Source organism: Dacryopinax primogenitus (genome assembly GCF_000292625.1).
Source record: "Dacryopinax primogenitus strain DJM-731 SS1 chromosome Unknown DACRYscaffold_15, whole genome shotgun sequence".
NCBI classification, from domain to species: domain Eukaryota; kingdom Fungi; phylum Basidiomycota; class Dacrymycetes; order Dacrymycetales; family Dacrymycetaceae; genus Dacryopinax; species Dacryopinax primogenitus.
This window is the reverse complement of record NW_024467212.1, coordinates 196,820-215,532: the sequence shown is the minus strand read 5'-3', so window position 1 is coordinate 215,532 and position 18,713 is coordinate 196,820. Positions and strand designations below refer to the sequence as shown.

At 54.6% G+C, this 18,713-nt stretch overlaps 5 protein-coding genes across 5 annotated transcripts; 3 read left to right on the top strand and 2 right to left on the bottom strand.

The window, feature by feature from the left end:
- Window positions 1-118: 118 nt before the first annotated feature.
- On the top strand, window positions 119-1,349 carry DACRYDRAFT_117763 (uncharacterized protein; the record flags this gene model as incomplete). Its single annotated transcript, XM_040770449.1, has 4 exons — window positions 119-643; window positions 695-1,021; window positions 1,076-1,255; window positions 1,307-1,349. The coding sequence occupies 4 exons, from the start codon at window positions 119-121 to the stop codon at window positions 1,346-1,348; spliced, it is 1,074 nt and encodes a 357-aa protein (XP_040626430.1).
- Window positions 1,350-1,576: 227 nt separating this feature from the next.
- DACRYDRAFT_23650 (uncharacterized protein) lies at window positions 1,577-3,778 on the bottom strand. Its single transcript, XM_040773329.1, has one exon. It carries the CDS (start codon window positions 3,742-3,744, stop codon window positions 1,729-1,731), a length of 2,016 nt encoding a protein of 671 aa, XP_040626429.1. The 5' UTR covers window positions 3,745-3,778; the 3' UTR covers window positions 1,577-1,728.
- Window positions 3,779-9,906: 6,128 nt separating this feature from the next.
- On the bottom strand, window positions 9,907-10,541 carry DACRYDRAFT_23649 (uncharacterized protein). The gene has a single exon (XM_040773328.1). The coding sequence runs from the start codon at window positions 10,228-10,230 to the stop codon at window positions 9,979-9,981; it is 252 nt and encodes an 83-aa protein (XP_040626428.1). The 5' UTR covers window positions 10,231-10,541; the 3' UTR covers window positions 9,907-9,978.
- Window positions 10,542-11,017: 476 nt separating this feature from the next.
- On the top strand, window positions 11,018-11,975 carry DACRYDRAFT_23648 (uncharacterized protein). The gene is made up of 3 exons (XM_040773327.1): window positions 11,018-11,299; window positions 11,350-11,460; window positions 11,511-11,975. The coding sequence occupies exon 3, from the start codon at window positions 11,655-11,657 to the stop codon at window positions 11,856-11,858; it is 204 nt and encodes a 67-aa protein (XP_040626427.1). The 5' UTR covers window positions 11,018-11,299; window positions 11,350-11,460; window positions 11,511-11,654; the 3' UTR covers window positions 11,859-11,975.
- Window positions 11,976-16,442: 4,467 nt separating this feature from the next.
- On the top strand, window positions 16,443-18,580 carry DACRYDRAFT_55394 (trehalose phosphorylase; the record flags this gene model as incomplete). Its single annotated transcript, XM_040775322.1, has 5 exons — window positions 16,443-17,007; window positions 17,057-17,343; window positions 17,415-17,653; window positions 17,703-17,854; window positions 17,901-18,580. The coding sequence occupies 5 exons, from the start codon at window positions 16,443-16,445 to the stop codon at window positions 18,578-18,580; spliced, it is 1,923 nt and encodes a 640-aa protein (XP_040626426.1).
- Window positions 18,581-18,713: the final 133 nt, after the last annotated feature.

Below are 18,713 nucleotides of genomic sequence, written 5' to 3'. Positions count from 1 at the left end.
AAAGTAATGATGTACAAGTTGCCTCTTATCCCGCATTCATATTGATTTGCAGATAAGGCTGTCGAGTCACCGTTCACACATGGTCGAACCATAAAGGAAAGGGTCCAAAGTATAAGTCATGCATCGACCACGACGACGACTGCGAACGAATGATATTATCAGTCCAGTCTATCACCGTCGCTGTCTAGCACTTCCCCTTCCTGCCTCTGCTCTCCCTCCCAACCTCCCTCCCGTCCCCGACGCACCAGGTTACCTCCCTCCCACGTCTACTCCCACTCCCTCCCCTCACTCCCCACGCACCGTCAACCCACTCGACGCCTACATCCTCGCCCGCTTCCAGCGCTTACGTTCTTCCGCATGTATAACTCCCCTCCGACGTCTGCTCACAGAGTACAACGAGAACAGCTCGCGGGTGCTGCCCGAGTACCTCCCCTACGAACCCTCTCCTCCCAAAGAGAGGCGAGTCGACTTCCACCAGGGACAGGACGGAGGCACAGTACTCGTCGCGCACGTCATCGCCGATCCCAAAGGGGAGGAGAAGGTCATCGTATGCAGCGGGTTTCCCATAAGGACGCGCTATGCCCAGCAAGGGGAAAGGGGGGGAAGGACACTCATCGTCTCCTGTACGCATACGCTCGAGCAGGTGCGTCTTACCCCCCTACGTGCTCTCCGGTCTCATACGTTTCAGCCGTAGGTTCGCTTCCTCGCACCTCCCGATGCGGGCGGTACGACGCTCATCTTCACCTCCCTCGGCAGAGCAGTCCCAGCCACAGCCATCCCCTCCAGTCTCCCAAATCGGGACCTAACACTCCTCTCCATCCCCCAGCAAGCCGAGTCGTACTTCCACCCACTGCCGGTCTCCCCTTACCCCCTCCCGGAGGAAGCGGAGATAGGAGTGCATAACTCTGCTGAGGAGGCTGGAGGACAGGGATGGGAGAGGTGGATTAACGGGAAGCTCTGGAGACGATGGGCTATGGGCCGTGTGGAGGGGTACAAAGACCAAGCGTGGAGAGAAGCCAAAGTCCGCCTCCTCCTCCTCCTAGCTTCTTCCCTCTCAAGCTGATCCATCCCTCAGCCAGGGACGTATGACCACCTTGCCCACCTCGTCTTCCTCCCCCTCCCTACCGCATCCTCCTCCGGCGGCCCGATCATGGCCAGTGAATCAGGCGCAGTAATAGGCATCATCATCGGCGACAGGGTCGAAGGCGTACGGGGTCAGAAAGGCTGGGCCGTGCCCGCGGAGGCGGTATTCGAAGTGCGTACGTTCATGTAGGAGTGTTATTTGTGGGGTGCTGATGAGCTACAGATGTTTAGCTTACCGGGTCTGGTGTTGAAGAAGGGCAAATGAGGGGATGTACTGGTAGTTTGGAGATATTGTAACCCACGGTTTGTATTTATCATATTTGTCCAGTATTACAGAATGAGAATAGAATGTTCGTTTTGGTATCCGGTCGGGCCAAATTGAGCGCTTGGCTCTGGACAGTTGGGGACGAGCGCTCAGTTTGCCGCATGCGAACGAACGACAGCTTTCGAAGAGAGGACATATCTGTTGTTGGAAGGAACGACTGGTGGTTGTGCATTCTGCGGGTGACAAACGTACATGGGGGAGGCTAAATTGATCATATCATAGGCAAGGAACGTGGTGATGCCCTGAAGAGCTATCTCGCAGAAACGACATCGATAAGACAGGCAGTAAAAATCGCGAGCGGGTATCGATTAGCAACATGTTCAGACAGCGACAACAGGCACCTCCTTGATCTTAGTCTCCTCGAGCTCTGCAATCCTCACAGCCTTCACATCACCCACCTTTACCTCACCCGCCTGTGTAGAGTACTCAATAACCTCCTTAAGAGGGGGGACGGCCGCCCTCTCCGGACTCCCTTCGGGGCTGTTAAGCGCACTGCGATAACTCGGCAAGCGTGCGAGAGGCGGTGACTGCAGACCAAGCCCCACGCTCCCCCCATTCTGCAAATAGTGGAGATACACGTACTTGGACTCCTCGCCCAGCTCGTTTCGCATGTCGTACATCCAGTCCACGCTTTCGACCATACTGCCTTGTACATGCGCAAGACGTTCCGAGATACTACGACTGACGTGCCGTTCCTGGCTGTGGGACATGCTCAATCCGGACAGCCGACGTTCCAGGACGGCCTTAACGCCAGCCATAGCCCGGAGTTCGTCTTCTTTCTCCTCGAAGGACCTGGAAAGTTGAGACAGCTCAAACCGAGCTGCCTGCAGAGCTTCCTCCACGACCACAACACGCGCTTCGACGGACGTCTTGGAGTACTTCACCGCGACGAGTTCGGATTGCAGTTTCTCCTTCTGGGAACTGACGGCACGGAAAGCGATGCGAGTATCCTGATAGCTCTGCTCGAGCCTCGTCATCACCGAAGTTACGTCGGAGAGCTCCTTCCTCAGAGTTTGGACCTGCTGTTCGAAGAGGACCTTCCACATCTCCGAGTGCTTGATGACGGACTCCTGGCCGGTGAGCGTAGTCTGGGCCTTCTCGAACTTTGCGCGAATAGAGCTGCGCTCCGCTTTGAGCGTGGTGGTCAGCGTCTTCAGAGCGATGTTTTCCGCGCGAAGCTCGTCGATCTCTGCTTCAAGCGTGGTGCACTTGCTCTGGAATCGAGATTTCTCTTCGTGGACGTGCTCGAGCTCAGCCTTCTGCTTCCTGCATTCTGCCTGCACCCTCGTGAGCTTCATAGTGGTCTTCTTGTACGTATCCATGAGTGTCGCATACACGGAACGGATACGGTTGTGCTCCTCGCTCATGGTAAGGCGCTGCATGTCGAGGGTGGTGAAGCGCTCATGAGACTGGCTGAGCTCGCGGTAGAGTTCGGTCTTCTCGCGGAACATGTACGCCATCTTGAGATCACGTTCTTTGATCTCAGAGTTGAGCCAAGCATGATCGCCAAAGGTCTTGCTCATGTTGAGTTCGCGTGCGGCGATGACGGCAGCTTCTTCTGCAAGCTTCTTCTGGGCGAGCGAAAGCTGCTCCTCGATTTTCATGCGGTCGTGGGCGGTCTGGAGCTCTCTGGCCTCGCTTGTCTCGGCTTGGGAGACGAAGCCGCTGACTTCGAGCTCGGCAGCGCGGAGAATTTGAGCATTGCGGGATTCGAGAACGGCCTCTTCAGCGAGGTACAGAGCCTCCTTCTCAACTGCCTCGCGCTTCAGAGCCGCCTCAGCCTCGGCATGACGTTGTTCGGCTTCCATATCCTTGCGGAGCTCCTCGGCATCGTGCACAACGTCTGCAGCGATTTCGGCGGCGAAGGCCTTGTCTTTCTCTCCCTGCTGCTTCTTCATCTCTTCGGCTAGCTTCTCGCGAGTATCGGCCTCCTTGGCAATCTCCTCCCTCTGCTTCTTCTGAGCAGAGATCCCCTCCTCGAGGTCCTTTGCTTGCTTCTCCAAAGCGGCCAGTTCCTCCTGGGGAATGATAGGAAGAGCGTACGCTTCGAGCTTGTCGCCGACAGCCTTAAGGTGCTTGCTCAAGTCGACCTCGACAGGAACCCAGGTCGTCGCGCCGAGCGTAGCAAGCCTCGCCTTGAGGATATGACCTTCGAGCTTCATCTCATCTGCAGACAAGCTGATACCGCGCCAGCCCCACCGAGCGGAACCATTATCGTTCCCGAGGATGGAGTCGAGGTCGAAGACTTTCGTCTGAGCACCTTTACGGCCCTCACGGTGGTAGATGTTCTTCTTCGTCTTCTGGTTTTGGAAGTGTAGGTTCAGAGGGGCGGCCATTCTGGTATATGGTGTGAGCGGGAGTGGGCACTCGGGGTTGGGTTGAGATTGGGCAGAACGAGTCGCGTTGCTGAGCCCGTATTTATAGGATCGAAACTTGACAGACTGTGTCTCTTGCGAGTCCAAGCCAAGCTACATTATAAACGAACTTCCGGCGCATCAATATCACCGTAAAGTATCTGCCCTTTTTCGTGGCATTCCTGACCAAATCCAGGGTTTGCAAAACGGAGATTCTGTCGATTACTGCCCGGTGAAGAGCGAAAATGCCACAAATTCGACAGTCTGCCTAATAGAATGTTCGACGGTGCCTCTGACAGTCGGAATACCGCTGCCGATGGTCAGCGGTGATGCCCTGAGCGCCACAGAGAATATTGGAATGAGCAATAGCAGCACCGCACTCGCCAGAATCAGGTACTAATCGACTGCCAGTTTCGACAATCATTTCGAGAGCCACTGAGTGGTGCATTCGGTCAGGCACATGTTCCTATCAGATGAAATAGAATGCGAGTAGTGAAGTTGGCAGTGCAGCTCTTCTACCAAAGAGAAGAAAGTCCAGGAGAACGGCAACCGCAGCCGGCGCTCATAATCACCGGTTGATCGTCTCGTTCAGGGTTGTCAGGAAACAAACTTTAGAAGCAAATTGAGGCCGTGTCCCATTGATGCTCACGTGCCACTCACGTGGTTTGTCGTGTGTGGCGAACAAGCCCTTGTGAAGTGGGTGATCTTCTCTCCACAAACTCGCCGTCGAAGTCGGTCTGGTTGAACATGTTACATTCCTACTTTCGAAACTACCGAGCTCCGATATCGTTCCAATACGGGTTTCATTCCAGTCCGCAGACCATCTCTAACGCCGGACATCTGGGACGGATCCTTCCGTAAACCAGTACGGTCTCCCGTGCTGATCGACGACGATCGGAATGGCAACAAAACTCCTCGCGTTTGGGATGTGGTTGCACTCGTGACTGTGTTCTTTTCCAGGATCGTGGGGTTCGTATGAATCGAACCGGCCCTAAACAACCATACTGTCATGCACCGCCCAAGTCTGCTTCCTAATGTCTCGTCATGAATCCCCTCTCAACCTCACAAATTCTGCTTTGTCATGTCCAATTCAGCAAAGCTCTGCGGTGCATATCCAGGACACAGCGTAATCGGTCCGATCCAAAAACTTCTATAATCGCCCATCAAGGGATCCGGGCAAGCGTCACGCAATCCCTCGGCAATGATCCTTGTGCTCCAAACGCAGTATGGGCGCGAGTGTTCATGTGCAGTTTGGTTGGGCGGGTGATTGGTCCATATGCAGGTCAGTACCGTGGGGTGGGGATCGTCCTGGCTGTGCATTGGATGGATCATGTCCTTGCTACAATCATTGGTGTGGGGCAGCGTGGGCCTGCTGCCCCTCCCTTCGAAAAAGACGTGTGTTGGATGTACGCCAACGGATACCGTCTTGCTCCATTTCATCCCTTGCAGCCCGGTCAACTCCCATTTGCAAGAGGAATTTCGGACCATACAGCCGATCATTCGTGCGTTTCTTACGAGTGAGTCATCGCGTTTGATATGGCGGGGTCGGCCTGCTGCCCCTCCCTTTGAGAACGATGTGTGTTCCTGCACGCCAACGGACATGATGTGCTCCTTTTTCATCCATCGTAGTCCCCTCAAATCCCTATCTGCAAGAAGAAATTGAAAATTCTATAAAACCGGTCATTCGTGCGTGTCTAGAGAGAGAGTGACTCATCGTCAGATCGATAAGATACTTGCAAGAGGAGTTCCAAGTCCCGTAAAGCCGATCATCCGTGGGTATCTTGCAAGCGAGTGACTCATCACCCATCAATGAGATTCAGATGTGCACCGATAGGGGCTGAAAAACACAATCAGACGCCCTATATATGTAGGTGCCGAGTCCGCAGTCTAGAGCTCGTCCTCCTGCTATTCTAATTTAGCCACCTGATTAGTAAGAAATGCGGAAAGTGAAGGCGGTGTGTGAGAAGCCGATGAAGCCGATTGATTGATCCGAAGACTGTTAACCATGTGGGAAAAGAAGGATTCTTCTAAAGTACTGACGCCGACACAAGTCATCGACAGCTTCAGAAGCAGGAATAAACCAGGCCGGCATCCACCAGCAAGTATGGATTGCGTGCCTTCCGCCGGATGTGATTCGGCCGTTGCACCGAGTTCAGGCTGATTATGGGAGTTGGAGAGCAACAAGAATGTGGCGAGATACTATATGCCAACGTCCATGCCGGCCAGGTCCCGCGAAACAGACCAGTTCAGTTCAAGGGATCGATGAGTCACGAGAAAACTGGTGACATGTTCATTACCGGTTTTGGGGTGGAGGCCAGGTACCGAAGTACCCCCCTCCTCCCCCCGGCGGGCGCCTAGTGGGGCGAAGTTGAGAGAAGGTGGCAACGAACGCCGAGGGGAGGGTAATTAGCGTACGTAAGGAATGGAAGGACGATGGTATTGCCGCAATCACTTCTCCTATGGTTGGGGTACAGGGACGGGACGGGGAAAGTCTCAATCAGGCAGCAGTGAACGATGAACGGGAGGCGAGAGCCACGCGAGCGATACAAAGAAGGAAGATGTCGCCGCCATCTTGTTGTTGAAGAATCATGACTTGACATGTAGCCAATGAGAGTGGACGACTGAAAGCGGAGTAAGTACGGATGTGGGAAATGGGATATGTGGGCCTGGTGATGGAATGGTTCTGAATGACAAGACGTCTGATGACAGAAGGGACATTAGCATGAGAAAGTGAGGAAGTAGATCTTCAATGGAAGGTATGCAGAAGCGGCAGCCCCGTGGCTCACACGTTTTGGCCAAACTGGTGGGAAAGTTTGGTTGTGGGCGCGCAGCCTACGCACATTTTCCATTTACACAGGCGTGGAGGCGGTGATGCGCCGGGGCCGGGCTTAGCGCCAATCTTGGGAAATATGTGCGTATGTGTATGTGTGACTGTATGGTTTGCTGGCGTAGACTCGTACCATGAACACACCACCGAATTTTTTTTGGCCTGTTGGTTTTTGGCCTACCCGTCATGTCGATGGCGTAGATAAGTGTAAGGTGGATTTTGTTCATTGCACGTATAGATTAGTAGATGTGGATGTATAGTGATATTTGTCCGTTCGTTGATCCGGGTAGTAGAAAGTGATAAAACGGGGAATGAATGTAATTAGCGGGGGTTCTCCAGGGCAAGAAGAGGAGAGAGTGAAATTGACAAAGGGCGCCTTGACGGTGCGCGACACAAGGCCATGACACACGCGCCCTCTCGGCCATTGTGCGTCCATCAGTATATCAACATATCCGCTATATCCGCTCTTTTCATTACACGTGGAAGGAATATGAGATACGTATGTGAAAATGGAGAATTGGAAGAAGAAGAGTAGAGAGGGATACTAATGAGAAAGAGACGATTGTGTTAACGGGCGTGGTTTAACGGCGAGGTGCGAACCAAAGGCCATCATCGCCGCTGGTCATTTATCCCCTGTGTCTGATGTTTATATAGCATATACCTTCCCTGCTCCCTCTCTCCCCTTCCGCTTCTCTACTCTGGACGACCATGGCACCCCTTCCTCCTGATCTTCAGGACGCCCTTACCCAGCTGTCCGTCCTCAAACGACGTCGAGTAACCCGCTCAACAACGACGTCCATCACCCGACTGGAGAATCAAGTGCAGGCCCTCCAAGCACCGGTCTACACTCTCCCAGTCGAAGTTGTATCTCACATCTTCCTCCTCGTTACAGCGGACGACCCTCGATTCCCGCTCACGCTCTCCCATGTCTCCCGCTCTTGGCGAGCAATTGCGCAGTCTTTCGCCCCCATCTGGGCTCGCATTCTCATCAGACTTCCCTACCGGCCGAGTTGGATGGATATCCACCGACGCTTGGAGGACGATGACGCAGAGGCCAGTCCTCCCCCAACAAGAAGCACATCCTCAAGTGGCGATACCGAGGGTGTCGACGAAGCCGACCCATATGCAGGGAACACGCGCGATGTGATAACCACCCGCAAGCAGCTCGCAAACCTCAATTACTACCTCTCTCGCTCCGGAACCGGTCCCCTCCTGCTTCAACTAGAGTGGAAAGAACACCTCCCCGACTCGCGCCATGTCGCCCTTGTCATCCCGCACGTCGGTCGGTGTACCACTCTACGACTGTACAATCGAGGAACATGCATGCCTCCCCTAGGCGACTTAGCACCTTGTCCAGGCGTAGCGAGACACTTGCGGACACTCGATCTAGCAGGATTCTGCCTGTCCAAGCAAGGAGACATCCTCCACCTGCTCGAGCACACGCCCGAACTCCGCTCCCTCGCACTGCGCGACGTGCACTGGGTTCCGCCAATATCCAACCCAGAGCTCTCGCCCCTCGCTGCAGTCAAACTGGAGCCCATGCCCACAAGCCCATTGAACCTGGAATACCTCTACGAGCTGCTGATCGACGAATGGAGTCCCTTCCTCTGCCAGTTCCTCCTTCCCTACCTCTTCACCCCCCGCCTACGGACACTAACGCTCAGCGCCCACACGTGCGAATCCAAGGGACTTCGGCGACTCGTCCTTTCCTGTCCCCAAGGCGCGTGGGACTCGGTCCGCCTTGTACGCGCGCGGGGTTGTGCATTCACGGACAACAACTCGCTCCAGCTCCTAGCCCGGGCGAAGAACATTGAGAATATCTGCATACACGGCGCCCTGATTAGCGATAATCTTCTTACAATCCTCAGCCGCCCACTACAGGGAGGAGGGTTCCTTGCCCCCAAGCTGAGACGAGCATGGTTCAAGAGCAAGCTAGGGTTTTCCCAAGCAGCAACGATGCGTTTCATCCGAGGTCGACTGCCCGGCAAGCAAAGTTCGGGGAAAGAACCGCAGGAACAGGTCAGCCAAGCAGAGGCAGTGAGGGAACGGAAGGCTCGACCGCCGCCGTTGGCCCCGGGGGGAGCGGGAATACACTTGGGCCAGCCGCTCCCGACGCCTGCGTCGTTGCCTCCTACTCCGGGGTTGTCTAACCCGTTCAACTTCCAACATGTTGATGCTATCCAACCTGAAAACGCTCCCCAACCTGTAAATGCTGTCCAACCTGCAAATTCTGTCCAACCTGCAAACGTCCCCCAACCTGTATACAATCTCCAACCCGTAAACGCTGTCCAATCTTCAAATGCTGTCCAGCCTGCAAGCGCTCCCCAACCTGTATACGCTTTCCAACATGTACATGCTCCCCAACCAATCTCCGCGGTCGAACCAGCTCACACCATCAAACCAGTTCACACTTTCGGACCAGTTCACACTATCGGACCAGTTCACACTATCGGACCAGCTAACGCGGTCGAACCTGCTAACACCGTCCAACCTCGCAACGCTGTCCGAGACTTCAGCCCCACTTCGCGTATAATCTCCGGGCATGTCCTCCCACCCACGCCTACTTCCCCAGCTGTTCCCTTCTCGCTCTCCCCAGAATTCGCGGGACCTTCTGTCCCGCCTCAGCCCATCTCCCCAACACCTGCTTCCACCTCCCAAGCACCCCCTTCTACCTTCGAGCTCGCATCTCCCTTACCTCAGTCCCCCACCCTCAGCGACGTTGAGAGCACGGGTTATGTACCCTATTCGGGTTCCTCACCCCCCATACCTACTATACCGGAAGAACTTGGTCCCATCGTCTTCGAAGACTTCCGGAGAAGGTTCGGGTTTGCCGATCCTGATGAGGCTGGGGAGGGGGAGGATGGGGCCGCTGCGGATGGGATGGACACAGAAGAATCGGCCATGGACACCCAGGCCGAGGAGATCGACCACTCCAGCTTGGTCTGGCATGGTGTTACCGCCCCTGAAGCGACTGGTGTTTCTGACCTACCTGAGACAGCTGATGTTGCCGGACCTGGGGCAGAGGATGACGCTGCCGGGGCTGAGTCGGAGGGTGATGCTGCCGAGGCTGGGGCAGAAGGTGATGCTGCCGAGGCTGGGACAGAGGATGCTGCTGAGGCTGAGGACGGTGCTATGCTGCAAGGAGCCGGCGCCGATGCTGTGGGAGAAACGACCAATGTTGGCGGGAATGCCGGAGCACCCGCTGAAGACCCCGGCGACACTGGAGAGACGGGCGATTCCCCACCTGCTGGTGTTGCTGACAACACGGGAGGTCATGAGTTCTCCAACTGGAACTCGCCGATCATGACATCTATTGACGAAGAGACTCTGGTAGGAACGAACGAATGGATTTCGTGGAGAGGAGATGAAGGCTCGTCGTCTTTTGGGACTCAGGTGGAACGCCCTAGGTTTGTGAGCCATGGGCGCCGGCTGAGAGTGATTCGAACTTGAGAATGGCTTCTGCGCTGGGGAAGAAACAGGATCCGAACCCAGTCCGACATATATGCGACTTTCGTCCTAGGTCCTGATATTGATATGGGGTTGGTGAGATAGGTGTCGCCGCTGCTTGTGGACAGGTGTCGCACTTCTCGGTACGACTCAACTAAAGCAAGCATCAGCTTGAATACGAAAACCTCATGCATCGCTTTCCGAATTGTACACGAGTCGCAGTGCGCGTCCTATTGCCGCTGTGAGGCCATTCTGGACCGCTGGGTTCACCTGGCAGGGCAGGCCGTTTCGTTGGAACGTGCTGACTCGCCAGGCTTATCAGGTTCCTTCAATCTCTTCTATGGTCAGCTTCAATCTCAATTTCACTAGTCTCCGGAGTTCTGTAGTCTCATTCTCATGGGTGCAAAAACTGGATGAAGATTTCACGACTTTTCCTTCTTTTTTCTGCTCTCAACCTGATTTTCTGTTGTATAACGCTTTCTCTCTCTCTTACTTTTCAAGTGATCACCGCTTCCTATATTCTCTTCCTCTCTTCCTGCCCCTGTGACGTTGTATCGTTAGGATCTTGTCCGCGGTTCCTTCTCATGGTCCAGTCTCGCTCATTCAGGACTTCTTGCATGCTTCCCAGTGTGTTCAGAGGTGGAAGGTGCACTTGCCTTCTACCTTGAACTCTCCAATCCTCACTTCCATGTGCCTCGGCACATCTATGTACTGTCATCATCGCTGCTTTCCACCCCATCCATTTCCATCCTCTTCTTACTACAACACCTCTTTCCAGTCACTTACTCGCATTTTCACATACCCCACGACCCCTAGACACTGAGTCTGTACTACTTACACACAATGGTAAAACCCTTGCACGCGCATATCTTCAAGAGAGCCGACATGCTGGCACTGATGATTATGTAAGAAGCCCAATGTCCGTTCGCACCTGCTGCATAGCAATCGGGTGAAGGAGGGCGGAAACCAAAACATCGGCCGTTACACAATAGTATACATAACACTGCAGAAAGTGTATGTCCTCCGGGTCCAGTACTCAAATCTTCAAAGTTCAACCCAATTCCTCCGTCTCGAGCGTTCAAGCTGTTGGAGCGCAACGTCACTGTACTTCTGTAACAACGTGGTCTGTTCTCGTGCCTCCATTATCCGATGCCATAGCAGATAAAAGGTGGCAATCGTGGCCAGGGGAAGAACATAGGTGAGGGAATTCCACAAAATAACCACGTGAAATTCGCTTGCAGATGACGGTATGGCGAAGAAGCACTGACATTGGTTTCAATGTGTGGACTGAGAACAAAGAGGCGCGAACGTACAGCAAAGAACGTTGCAGGCAAGAAGGCCAATATCACGAGGGAAGCCATGGTTGAAGATAAACTGTTACCCACTCTGGCCTTGCTGTCTCGTTGGGCAATCATACTTTGCATCTATGATCATTGCATTAGTATTCTTAGTCTTCTATCAGATGATCACATACTGCATAAAGGTGGGTCTTTAAGCTTTCCTTCATCTGTACCATTTGAAATGAGCGACTTGAATTCACAGAGTCAAGGTGATAGATATCGCGTAGAAAAGTGTCGTTAGAATTGCGAACTTGCATCAAAAAATCTTGCTTCCAAAGATGGCTGCTCTGAGGAATGCCGGTCGTGACCACTCCCGTGCTCACAACTGTGTCCAGCCAAGGTTGGAGTTTTTGGAGCGTCGCCAGCAACAGCTCGACCCTCAGATGGATGAAGCCGATGTCAACGCTCAGCGCGCTAATTTGGAGTATGTGATTCTCGAAATCGTCGATTATATCGTCCTTCTGTCTTCCCGATTTCTTTGAACCGCGATGACTGTGATCCCAAGATGGTTTTCCGAATGCACGAAAGGGTTTGACATCGAAGCTCGACCCAATTGCCCTCGTGACTCTCAGCGCGATCTGCTGATTCCGCTGCTGTAGAAGCAACAGAGGGATCAAAAGGGGATGCCATGCAGATGAAGCGGAGCGCTGGATCATGGCCACTATGTCCTCGCTGGCTGCTTGGCCTGGCTGGTCTATTAGACCCAGCAGGAGCGCATAGGTGGTCTGCGTCAACTGGTCATAGGATAGCCCTAGGCAACACCCATCCTGGTCGAAGGTCGTCAAGCGCATCAGCAGGCCTGTACGAAACCGTTAGGTTTTGACGGACCCGCAGACGAACTCGTGAACACGTACATAGTCGACGCGAGTTTTGCGAATGATTTTCAAAGAAGTAGGTCATGAACTCGTGATGATCTTCGGCTGCATCCAGCATTTGCGCGGGAAGGAGCCATTCCCTCTGAATCATATCAAATGTTTCTCTGTCGAGCGGTAACCTTGAGGGTGACGTAGCGCTATTAGCTCTTTTCCCGATTCTACAAGCTCTTTTGTTAATATGCGATAGAGCAGCAAGGGATGGGACGCCTACATCAACCGCAATTTCCACGAGGTTGGGCATTCCTTATCCATACACTCAACATCTTCGGACGGCATAGGTAGAAAATGTAGAGCACTCACCTTGCGAAGCCATTCTCGCACCTCAGTCGCCACCCCGTCCTTTTTCCATTGCTCTGCTGGCTTGCCGCCATTCTACCAGTTCCGTGAGATCCCAGCCACAATCCAGAGAACGCCTAGGACGTACAGCGTGCATGATGTCCACAAACGGCTCCATCGGGTTACCTTGCGAGATCGGGGTTTCTGGAATGGGAAATTTAGGTGTCTCTCTTGCTGTTGGGGCATTCTCATCCGGCGCGAAGATAGACGACTGTCGGGTTAACGATGGTGTCCGTTCTCCAGACGTACGAGGACTATTGAATGAATAGGTGTTGCTTCCCTCCGTGACAGACAGGTAGGCCGGGCGCTCCAAGTCCATCGGCGTGGCGGGAGTCGAGCGACGGCCAGGAGTGGGCGGTTGTACTCGGACTATAATAGGCGTTGTTGGGGACCTGGGAGACAATAGTTCCACCCTCATTGGGAAGACTGATGGATCTGGCACCGCACGTTCGACCCAGGCCCTTGACACCCCGATATGTGTAGTTCCATCCGCCTCCAGCTTCTGCCCTCTCTCTTGCGTCCGTTCTGGATACTCAGAAGGGAGAAACTTCGTAGTACTGTTCTCCTGACCATCGCCAGTGTCTGCGTCAGTTTCAGACGGGGGGATGATATTGATCTTGAGGTCGCCGTCCGGCATAAGCGTTCCAGGTACGGTCATATGAGGTCGTGGAAAGACCACATGTGATAGACCTGGAGCTGGACCTGGTTCCGGGAGGACAGAGGAACTGACCATCATCTCCCTCGCACTAGCGGGGACGCCTGGTAGTGTTCGGAGGTCGTCAAGCGCGCCGTCGATCACGCTCACGCTCGGGGTCCAGTCTACCCATGAGTATGGACGAGATGGTGGGCCCTCGGGACTCTCTGACGCAGTCGATTTAGCGGGATGCTGCCGTTCGAGCGGCGGATAGTACACGCTCGGAGTGAGCAGGGGCGTTCCGATAGCTCGAGGGGAGGCATACACAGTCCCCGTGCTCCCGGATAAGGAGCTAAGCGAAGAGCTCCGCGCATGTTTAGGCGGGCGTAAGAGCTCCTCCGATGCAGAGTAGTACAGCTTGGGAAAATCGGGGATCGTGGGTGGAGGAGGTGCCCGAGGGGCGCGGTTGGAGCGTGCTTGGGAGGAGGAAGCTTCCAGTGCCTGCAGGGTGGGTTCGCTTATGGGCACGGCGGGAAGTGCTCGATGGTGGGGTGGTGCGCTACTGAGAAGTGTTGCATAGAAAAAGTCCGATCTGGGGCGCTCGAGAGCCGGCGACGTGGGTGCAGAATCCGACGACGGAAAACCGCTCAACTGGGAGTAGACCATCCCTGTCTCGCCTGCTATGTGGCCATTAGACCTGGGATCCTCCATGGCAAAAGAGATGTTGCGCCTCTTTGCTAGGAACTCGAGTTCGTCGTCCCTGGAGAGAGACATCGTGGGAGCACAGGGAAAGGGCGTGTGAGGAGTGCGGGGTTCAAGCGCTTATACATAGGATGCCAGGCGCCTACGCTGACAATCCCGAGTGTCAGCCTGCAACGCTAGCGTCCGGCATCAGCATAAGCCCGTGGTTCTTGACATGCTTATCTGCCAGCCAGCGGTGCTGCGTAGTCGATATTGTCTGGATTGGGAAAAGTCCTCGATTGGGTCGGACAAGTTGACACGCCTTTGACACGCGTCCCCTCGGATTTGATTTCGGCTCCGAAGAGACTGTCCATAACTCGAAAGCAGCAACCAGGAGCGAGGGAGGAGACAAAAGCCGTCCTACTAGATGTAGGCTGCGTCAGGCGTGGCAAGATCGCCAAACAAGAGCGGGGCACTTACGCGCTTCTGTGTATACCCCTAATGGAAGCTGGAAGCTGGAATAGGCGCCCGTAGGCACACATAACGGCTGACACATCCCCACACCGGTACCATGCTATCGGGCACCGAGAGAACGTTGATCCTTCCCGCTCTTGCTTCTGCGTCCTGGCAGTTTGCGAGCAGATCGGCAGATGTCCTCCTTTGGCAAGTGCAGAAAGTCGCACGAACCCAGGGCAGCACAAGCACAAGCACAAAACCCTGGGGTAGGCCTACCCCGGAGCCGGTTACTGAAGGCCTGGACTCTTTTCGAGGACTGAACCGAGCTTCTTCCCTGGAAGTTTGGACAACGTTGGTGGTGATGCTGGCTGTGTCATTTATGGATGAGGATGACCGGGCTGCCGGTCCTGTACTTCCTGAGCGAAACTTTCTTGGATGCTGACTGAGGAACAGCTATATTTGTACTGGGAGTCGGGGAGTGCCCGACCGGACCTGACCTGACGTGCAAGAGCTGGTGCTGATCATGAGCTGGGGATGGTGACGGTCGTCTGCTGGGAAGGAGTGCGCTGGAGTGCGCAGGAGCAAGGGGTCGATCGTAACAACAGGGGTGATAAAGACGCTGCTGACTTTTCTTTGCAGATGGAAGATGCATGCGGAACAGGGGAAAAAGAAAACAGAGAGATGCAGGCCAATACGGATGCCAGAAGCGGGTGCGTGCATTGCCCGTTTTGAAACTCGGATGTGCCGGCGTGTTGACGGGGACACGGTTGCACGAGCAAGAAGTGAGACACGTTTGATTGTTACATATGATGCATATGCATGTTATTATCTTCGGTTATTGGCGAAGGGAGTCGAAGGCAGTAGTGTTGCACAGATTGAGAGGCGTATGGGTCGGGACATGGGTCGGCAGGATAATGACAGCATTAACGCATACATGGCACTGCGCTTAGAGCCGATAATACGCTGATACTGAGGCACGGGCGTTCGGTGCGGTGCTCGGCGGTTTCCGCAATAAGGTTGAACGATATACTTTGTGGCAGTTTTGCGTTTTGCGTTATTTGTGCGCTGTTCCCCCTGCGCACGGGCCCCGAAATGCACGACCGACCTTGTCGCACACGTTTGAGGCCGAGTGTCTAGGCGCAGCGGCGGATCCGGGGCGCAAGAGGGTGTACCGCGCCTCCGTGTTTACCTTTTTGAGCACTGGGCCCGCGCCTTGCCCACCAGCGTCGTGGAAGTTTAGGTGATAGTTTTGTATTTCTGTTCGTTGAATTTTGTCATTTTTTGCGTGGGTGAGTTGGTGACGAGAGAGCGGATCAGCGGAGGTGAAGGAGTCGTTTTTTTTTTTTACTTTGCGGGTCACCAACGCGGCCTAGGGATGGGGGTAGCGTGGCTTGATCCCCTAAAGTTGAAATGGGGTTGAACCCCCGGAGATGACGGATGTTTTACGTCATTACCCGAAGCGACCCGAACTCGTGACGCCCCTCTGGTGATGTGTTGCTGGATGGTAGGTGAAAGGCACAGCGCATACGCGATGCTCTGCATAAACCAACGGCAGGCGCTTTGCGGGATCGGTGGAATAGGGAAAATAGGGGAGGCGAACAGCCAGTATATTCATTACACCAAACACCGTGGCCGTCGTATTCCACTCATTCAACTCTCACTTTTTCACTCTACATCGCACCCCATCCCGCTACACCTCATCCTTACTTACCACAACCCCACCACCCCCCCTTATATAAACACAGGCATCTTCCTACCCCAAAGCTCAAATGACAATCGTCTCATCCGTACCGACCTCACCTGCTGTAGAGTGCAAGGTCGACTGGTCTGTAATCCCTTCAACACAACAACTCGAACGCATGAAGCTCGACAAGCGAATGTGGGAACCCCTCGAGGGCGTCCCTAAACAGAAACTAAACGTACTGGGAGGTGAGATCCTCCCAGAGGAGGAGGAGGATATCGACGAGGCCCTCTCAGAGGGTGGGCTCGTCGCTGTAGGAGAACCCGGCTCATGGGTACACAACATCAAGGTGAGCGTCTATCTATAATCTCACGTGTATGCGCGCTAACTGTGTGCGTAGACGATGCACATCGGTCTGGCAGCCAAGCAAACCGGTCCACAAGAAGTAGAGATTGGCTACTCCATCTCCGACGGTGTGTACTCGATCGACTACGCAGTACACAAGGTCGACATATCAACCGTCGACGACGTCCCGCACACTATCGCCTTCGCTGTCTTGGAAGGCATCATGGCCTTCTCCGGTAGGCATATGGTCAAGTTCGTATGTGCAGGCGTCGGGTCCAAGCTCGTGGGTATATGCCCACGTCTACCCAGTCTCCTGTGGAGCAAGCTCGACATCATCCCCTATGTCATGCCTGCGGGCGAGTTCGACTACGACGCACCTGTTGACGAGCTCGCGGATAGCATGGTTCGCAAAGCTACCATGTGGATCGGACCCCAGGAGATGCCGCGACTCGATATCGCCGGCCGGAACGTGGTCAACGTCGATGGTGGTGGGATCAAACTCTGTGATTTACAAGACTATGAGCGGAGCGTGGGAGAGCCCGTTTGGCGGGCTGTTAGCACGCTGTGTCAGGAGCTGAAGGAGCGTCAGGTCAAAGTCCGGTTCTTCAGTGCGACACCCCAAGGTTGGCATATCTGGTCCATGCGTTGTTGAAACATGCTGACAGACTTCAGGTGGTGGAGTCGCGTTAATGCGTCATGCGCTCGTCCGTTTCTTCCGTCTTATGGGTGTTGACTGCCAGTGGTTCGTGCCCAAGCCCAATCCCGCAGTATTCCGCGTCACCAAGACCAATCACAACATCCTCCAAGGCGTGGCCGAACCCAACAAGCGCCTAGGAGAGGAGGACAAGCACCAATGGGACCAGTGGATCCAGAGCAATGCCGACCGGTACTGGTTCAGGAAAGGTGGTCCATTGGCCGACGGAGGCGCGGATGTGGTAATAATTGATGATCCTCAGATGGTGCGTCCTTTCCCCACAGAAGTTTGTTTTTCTCTGTCGAGTGTGGCTCTAACCGGGGTTTCTCCGTCCAGATCGGCCTTATCCCGATGATCAAGGAGCGCCACCCGACCTTGCCAGTCATCTATCGTTCACACATAGAGATCCGCAGCGACCTCACCAAGATCGAAGGCTCGCCGCAGCAGGGTGTATGGCAGTTCCTCTGGAAGCACATCAAGCCGGCAGACCTGTTCATCGCCCACCCCGTGGCAGGCTTTATCCCGACAGAAGTCAACATCAAGGATGTAGGTCTCATGCCGGCAACAACAGACTGGTACGTAAATCCTCCTCGTTCCCTCATATACCCGACTCACACGTATCAGGCTCGACGGGCTTAACAAGCCTATCGCTCAATGGGACACGCAGTACTACTTCCGCCAGTTCGCAAACGGATGTCTCTCTGATCGGATGACAAATCTCGCATTCCCGAGTAGGGGCTACATCTGCCAGGTGGCCCGGTTCGACCCTTCTAAAGGTCCGTTTCACATGCATATACCCGATTGCCAGCTGACATAACGCAGGTATTCCCGATGTACTCGACTCGTATGCCAAGCTGCGGCAGAGACTGGAGGAAGAGGGCGTCGCACGGGAAAACACACCCCAACTCCTTATCTGCGGTCACGGCGCTATCGACGACCCCGACGGCACCTTCATCTATGACGAGACATGCCAGGCTATCAACACCGATGGTCTGCGTCAGTACAAGAACGACATTATCGTCATGCGTCTCGGGCCGAGTGACCAGATCCTCAACGTCCTCCTCTCCAACTCCCGCATCGCCCTCCAGCTTTCGCACCGCGAAGGCTTCGAAGTCAAGGTGTCCGAAGCGCTACACAAGAACATTCCTACAGTCGCGTACGCTTCGGGCGGGATCCCGCTCCAGATTAGGCACGGGCACAATGGCTTCCTTGTCAAGACGGGCGATACGGCCATGGTCGCTCAACATCTGTACGACCTGTGGATGAACACGGACGGGATCTACGAGAAGCTCCAAGCGCACACGGACGTCGTCGTTTCCGACGAAGTGAGCACAGTGGGGAACGCCACCTGCTGGGCGTATCTCGCCGGCGTGCTGAGCAAAGGCGAAAAGCTGCAACCGAACGGGCGGTGGATTTACGACATGGCGCGGGAAGCTGCTGGTGTGCCGGTTGAGAAGGAGGAGCAGGTTCTCCCCCGCAAGGCGCTCCATCTAGACATCTGATTTGACTGTATGCTCCGCTGAGTGGTACGTCCGGAGGCGATCAAGAGAGACATGTGTATGTGGAGAGTTACCCGGAGAGCCGGAGACTGAGGAGTTGGAGCTGAAACTGAAACTGAAAGTGTAGACGGACAAT

Coding starts and splice junctions, on each gene's coding strand:
- DACRYDRAFT_23650 (XM_040773329.1), bottom strand. CDS start 3,744: ATGGCCGCCCCTCTGAACCTACACTTCCAAAACCAGAAGACGAAGAAG.
- DACRYDRAFT_23649 (XM_040773328.1), bottom strand. CDS start 10,230: ATGCATGAGGTTTTCGTATTCAAGCTGATGCTTGCTTTAGTTGAGTCG.
- DACRYDRAFT_23648 (XM_040773327.1), top strand. CDS start 11,655: ATGGCTGCTCTGAGGAATGCCGGTCGTGACCACTCCCGTGCTCACAAC.